We start from the raw sequence: 5,885 nt of genomic DNA, 5'->3' as shown, positions 1-5,885 counted from the left end.
GACGGCAGCCCACCAGGCTCCCCCGTCCCTGGGATTCTCCAGGCAAGAGCACTGGAGTGGGGTGCCATCGCCTTCTGGAGTGGGGTGCTGTCGCCTTCTCCGCTTGTTGGCTACTTCTTGTCTATGATTATTTTAAATAAACTCTATAAACCTCTTCCCCAGTCAGCTCTCCTTCCCCAGCCAGTTCCCTAGTTTTCCTTCTTCATTTTAGGGGTGTCTCCAGCAGCACTGCTGGCTGACTGGACAGCCGGCCCCCCGAGGGTGAGTGTGGTGGGCGGATGTCAACGGCTCTCACCTGGTGGGCACAGGCACCTCGGTCACACCTCCCAGCATGGCTGACTGGATGAGACGCACGAAAGCGATGAACGGCTGGTCCAGGAAGTCCACCTCGCCCACGAGCACGTTGGAGGCTTCTGAGTCCTTGGGGATCTTCTTCATGAATTTGTTTTTCCGCTGGTCAGTGAGGGGGACATGAGATACCCATGGGTGCTCATGCGCAGTGGTTTCGGCTCTTACTCAGCTCATTCAGATTACTCTGGAGGCCTAACCTTACAAAATTCTCCCAGCGTTTCTCTAGAGACCGAAGGAAATAGCCCAACACTCTCCTGCAGTCTGCAGATGAGGAGACTCAAAGTTGGTTAACCCCAGGGACCAGCTAAGACTTTCGTAGACGGGAAGGAGCAGGCATTGACTTGACCCCCCAGGACATTCCTTGTTCTACTGAAGTATGAGCTGAGGGGTCAGAGAAGAGAGCCATGCTTGCTGGACAGCTGCAGCTCAAGCAGATGGCGGTCTTGGCTCATATACTCCATTGCCCAGCCCTTCGTCTTTTCCTTCACCCTAGTGGCTATGGGAGGAACAAAACCATCCTGATGGGCAGAGTGGACAGGCTTTGTTTTCTCTTTGCCACCAGCATTCTGGCTGATGGGAATCTCTGTACCTGTGGATCCAAGTCTGTGGGAGACTTCTGTGCCCCCAAGTCACCCCCAGGGAACCTCCCAGGAAACTCATAGCTTCTGAGCCTTTCCAGCTGAGACTATTGAAGTGCCCTCCAGCCAGTCCCTCTGGCTGGTGTTTATTTAGGGCAGAAAGGTCAAACAGGCAGAGTGAGTGGGGTCTGATGTGAGAGGTGCTGGAGACAAGCCCCCTGCCCACTCTCTGTGGTTATGACTTCCATTCTATGGATAAGACACTGATTCCTCCCGAGTCCTCTCAGACAAAGAAAACGCCCATGGGTGGTCACATACATGCTCTTCTTCATCTTGAACATCTTAGGGTGCATTAGTTTTTCAGATCACTTTCCCTCTAGGTTGCAAGCGGTGGGCGAGGGACAGAGACAGTTTCAGAGAAAGAGGTGGGGAGGGGTGTTTGGGTAGCACAGGGCTGGTGGGAGTCCACAGTAGCTGACAAAGGAAGAAAGGGCCCAGGAGGAGCAGGCAAGTGCTTCAGAGAGATTCTTGGGTGCCACAATTTTGCCACCCACTCCCCACCTGATGGGAGTCTCCCCTGTGAGCACAGAAGCTCAGTGAAGATAGGTGCTGCTGTCCCTGGAGAGGGGTCAGCTGTAGGCATGGACATGGCCAACAGATCTTGCCCCTTTGGGCCCACAGCCATTTCCTGATTTGACTCATGGAGTGTGTGACACAGACTGGGCTGGGGCCCTACCAGCACTCGATAAGGCTCTGTGAGTAAGGGCTACACCCTTATAATCTCTTAAAACCACTCAGAAACATAAAACTGTCTATAACCACCCAGGCAACAGCACCAAGGACCCTAATGTAGTGAGAAGAAGCAACAGCAGGTGTTAATGGGAAGGCCAGAATTCCCAGGACTCAAAGGGTCCCTTTGTCCCAAGCTCTGTCAGCTGATTCATAAGCAGGTTCTTCAGCATGGAGGGCTGAGCATGCCAGAGCAGCCACCGTGCCCCTGCCAACCCCATGTCCCCGGGCACCAGGCAGGGAGAAGCTCTAGGGGACTGGAGGAGAGGTCGGTGGTAGGTGTGTCCTGGAGAACAAGGTTTTGAAACCACAATGCTCTGGGATAGCCCATGTAGCACATGTGTAACCAGGAGCAGAGAGGAGCGAAAACAGGGCCTGTGGTCTCAGTAAGGAGGCAGGGGTGGTAGTACCTCAGCAGTGGACCGTGAGAGCGTTCTGGCTGGGTGATGGTCTGGACGTGGGCCTGTCTAACCAGGGTCCTGCTGACCCCACTGCCTAAACCCGGGGGACTCTAGTCCAGCTCTGCCAAGTCACTGCACATAGCCACACTGTCTGAATCCATCTCTGCCCACTGGGAACTCACTGGAACTCAGGGCCGATGTGGAGTGGTAAAAAAAAAAAAAAAAGATGCACCTAAAGAAACCCTCTGTTGTACAAAACTGCTGTCCCCAAAACAAGTCAACCGCTGCTACACACACTGAGAAGCAGCATCCTACAACTGCTTAGGAGAACTGGACGCTGGTGCCTGGTGTAGGGCTTCAGTCCCTTAGTAAAAGTCAGCTCCGCTTGGGGAAAGTAGTGGATAGTATTCTTGTCAACACTTAGGCAGTAAAAAAATAGGTTGTGAAAAACTTTCACTAGTCAGTGCTTTCTTGTCATGGCTCAACTGTCTGCCCATGACTATAGTAAAGTGGGGTTCTTCTCTAAATAATATTCCAGGGTACTCGTTCCTAAGTCAGCCCCAAATTAAGGGCTCTAGAGTCAGACTGTCTGGATCAAATCATGGCCATGCCACCTTTCAGCTGCGTGAACGTGGGCATATTATTTCACTCTTTTATGCCCTCATCTGTAGAGGGAAGATGGCATAGTACCCTCGTGATGTGCAGGAAATGCCCTGCACGGTGTAGTGCATCCAATATGTGGACCTCAAATATTGGTTGATGTTGTTATTGTTGTTTTATAAATATTTTGGCCACCAGAAGGCCATCCAGACACTGACTTCACTGACTTGAGGGAATGCTTTTGTTTTGCCTCTCCCAAACTTGGGGCTGCCTTGAACCCCGGCAATCACCCGAGCTCTTGAGAAGCTGGTACTAACTTTCAGATGCTCTTCCTCATCTTCCTTTCCACTCCTGGGGGCACAGGCAAGGGGACCTTGAGACCTTCTGCCCCTGAGGTGTGAGTGTTTGGAACTGAGGGCAACTTCCTGTGCGCTTCCCTCAGGGGCATAGTCATGGGGCTCCCGGGCTGTTTGCGGGCTTCTGACCTTATCAAGGTTTCAGCCAAGCTGGTGAGAAACAAGAATTGAGTTTATCCAGCACCAGCCAAGGAGAAGATACACTATTGTGCAGTCCAGCTGATTCACTATCGATGTCTCCATAGGGAGGCCCTACTGCTTCTCTACCCACCCGAGTCCCCACTTCATCATTCAAAGTGCCTGTGAATGGGGGTCATGGTGGAGGCAAACTCTGTGTGGCAGTCTCTTCAATAAATCCCCAGTTCAAGGACAGCTGACACCTCATCTGATCACATCTCTGTTCCCAGGGCCTAGCACACAGCCCAAGTGATGGATTGTCAGTCACCATGGCTGCCCAGAGCCCCACCTGTGTCCTTCCTGGGGACCCCACTTTTTCATGGGACTAGAGTTTTGCCTATAGGGTTCCCCACCCCTAAAACCAAAGACTTCTTCCTGCCCTGGCCCTCTGCTGCAGCCAAGGGCAGAGATTTTCTACCTGGTCGGTATTTGGGGTGAGAGAAATATCATTCATGCTTCTGCTCTGGGCGTGACCTAGGAGAAAAGGAAAAGAAGGTCCATCAGGGGAGACGGGTTCTCGAAGAACCCTTTCTCTTGGTCTCTACACAGGCTTGTTCCATCTTCACCACCAAAGCAAACTCCCCCGTTATCCTGCAGCCCCTTTCAGCTAGCATCCTCTCTCTTTTCTTCCTGTCAATGGCAGCTTTCTTAGAAGAGTTGCTGGACTCCAGGTTCTACTGCCTCCTTCTCACTCCTCAGTATGCTGCTTCCTGATCCCAGCCTGCTGCGCTGCCTTCTTAGAGACTAAGATATCTGCTCTGCACAGGCCTGCGGGTGAGGAGGGACATGGACGCCCTACTAGGTGAGGAGCCAGGCGTCACCAAGCTTCGACACTTGGAGAGAGGAGAGCAGTTTCATGTCTGTCTGCCATGACCCATGGAAGTTTTAAAAGAGGGCTGGGGATTTGGGCTGGCAGAGGGGAGGTAGGTGAGGCTCCCCAGGGCCGACAATTCCTTGCTGCATGAAGAGAAGGTCAGCTCTCATTTCCCACCAGCAGCCAAATCCAGCGAGCCCCCTCAGGCTTTCTGTGGCCTCTGGAGTCCCTGTACTGCCAGACTCTGCTTTCCTTTATTTCCATCCAGGATCCTCTCAGGCTGGGCTTTTCTCAGGGCCTTGCTTTGCACTCAAGCTCTTCAGAGCGCTGACCCCCTCCTCCTTGGTCAATCCCATCCACCTCCGTTTCTTCCCCATCCACATTTGTGCCGAGGGTACCCAGGTTGTGTCTCCAGCCCAGATCTCTCCCCTAAGCTCCAGATTTCTCTGAGCAGCCCTGCCTGGCACCTCAGACTTCACACACTAGGAAACAAAACTCATTGTCTTCCGTCTAATCACACTCCCTCTATAGACCCTACATCACCCAATGCCCTATCCCACATGTTCACGGGCAATCAGAGCAGACCTTGGAGCCAGCTTCAACTCCCCTCCGTTTCTCTTTTCCCACTTCCCACCATTCGCTGAATTCCACCGGCGTCCTTCTCTTTCCATTCTTGCTCTCGCTGCCTGAACACGGCCCTCATCTCTTGCTCCCAGTCATTCAGTCCCTTCTAGCTTATTTCTGATCATGACATGTGCCCGCATCAGACTTCTCAGGAGAACTCATTACCCTCAGAATAAAGGCCGGGACCTTTTACAAGACGCATAGGCCCCCTTCGATTTGGACCCTCTTTCCTTTATATCCTACCTCCCTGGTGAACGGAATCACTATATTTCCCCATTTATGCGGTGCCCTTCACAGCGCCTTCCCTTCACCTGCTGTTTGTTCCCTTTGTTCTAAAGACCATGCTACTGAAATACTTCTATTTATTCTCCAAGACTCAGGCAAGTGTCTCTTCCTCTCTGAGCCTTCCCAGGTGCCGTCTTGTGGTGGAGGCAGGGGGGTGGTGTGTGCACACAAAGCTGTAACCACTTATTTATGCCTTTTATCCAGGTTCCCACCATGGCAACGTTGGCACAGGGTGACTTCATACACAGTGAATAAATGAGCAGAAGGCTCATATGCCAAAGCCACTCACAGCCTCTGACTGCCAGCACTGCTCTGCGGAATAACCAAGACCAGGGAGACTAAGCACATCCTGGGGTCACTGAGACTGTTCTCAGAAAAGACCACAGCACAGCCCAGCTGTAGCTCTGGTCACATCGCCACTGCGGTCCCGAAGCGTTCCCCTGGCCTGGTCAGCGGCACAGCCCTGGGCTGTGCTTGTTCATATCTTGTCATTTTAGTGAAAGTGCGTAAAGGAAAATATTCCTTTGCACTGCCTTTTATTTTCACTTCCCAAATTCCCTCTTTTTTTTTTTTTGCCTCACGGTTCACCTGTCTGTCCATCCCTGACAAACTGCCTGACAGAGCGTGGTCTGTGGCCGTGCCCCGCCCAGGCCCCCCGGGGGGCTGCAGCTCCACCAGTGTTTCACTTCGGGGGGCCAAGACTCTCAGGCAGGATGAGAACATTCTCCGACTGTCCTAGAGGAAAAACTGGGCTACAAGACAGATCTAGCCTGCTTTAAATCCTGTTTCTAGGAAGACTTCTCACCAAAAACAGGATTGATGATTACTGTGGTGACAACAAAGCCTTAGACCAAGTGAAGGATGCCCAGCACGTGGGACAGGACTTGATTCAGAGCACACGGGACTGGGT

General features: G+C 52.4%; 1 protein-coding gene across 2 annotated transcripts in view; it reads right to left on the bottom strand.

Annotated features, from left to right (window-relative positions):
• Positions 1–5,885, bottom strand: part of SLC4A5 (solute carrier family 4 member 5) — a 92,809-nt gene that overhangs the window by 30,652 nt on the left and 56,272 nt on the right. For both annotated transcript variants that reach the window (XM_040223862.1, XM_040223863.1), the window contains exons 7-8: positions 3,671–3,726; positions 296–453 (exon numbers count right to left, since the gene is read on the bottom strand). In XM_040223862.1, the coding sequence (XP_040079796.1) occupies positions 296–453; positions 3,671–3,726 (214 nt within the window). The remainder of the gene's footprint in view (positions 1–295; positions 454–3,670; positions 3,727–5,885) is intronic.

Source organism: Oryx dammah, unplaced genomic scaffold, assembly GCF_014754425.2.
Source record: "Oryx dammah isolate SB20612 unplaced genomic scaffold, SCBI_Odam_1.1 HiC_scaffold_25, whole genome shotgun sequence".
NCBI classification, from domain to species: Eukaryota; Metazoa; Chordata; class Mammalia; order Artiodactyla; family Bovidae; genus Oryx; species Oryx dammah.
This window is presented reverse-complemented; position numbering and strand designations above follow the sequence as displayed.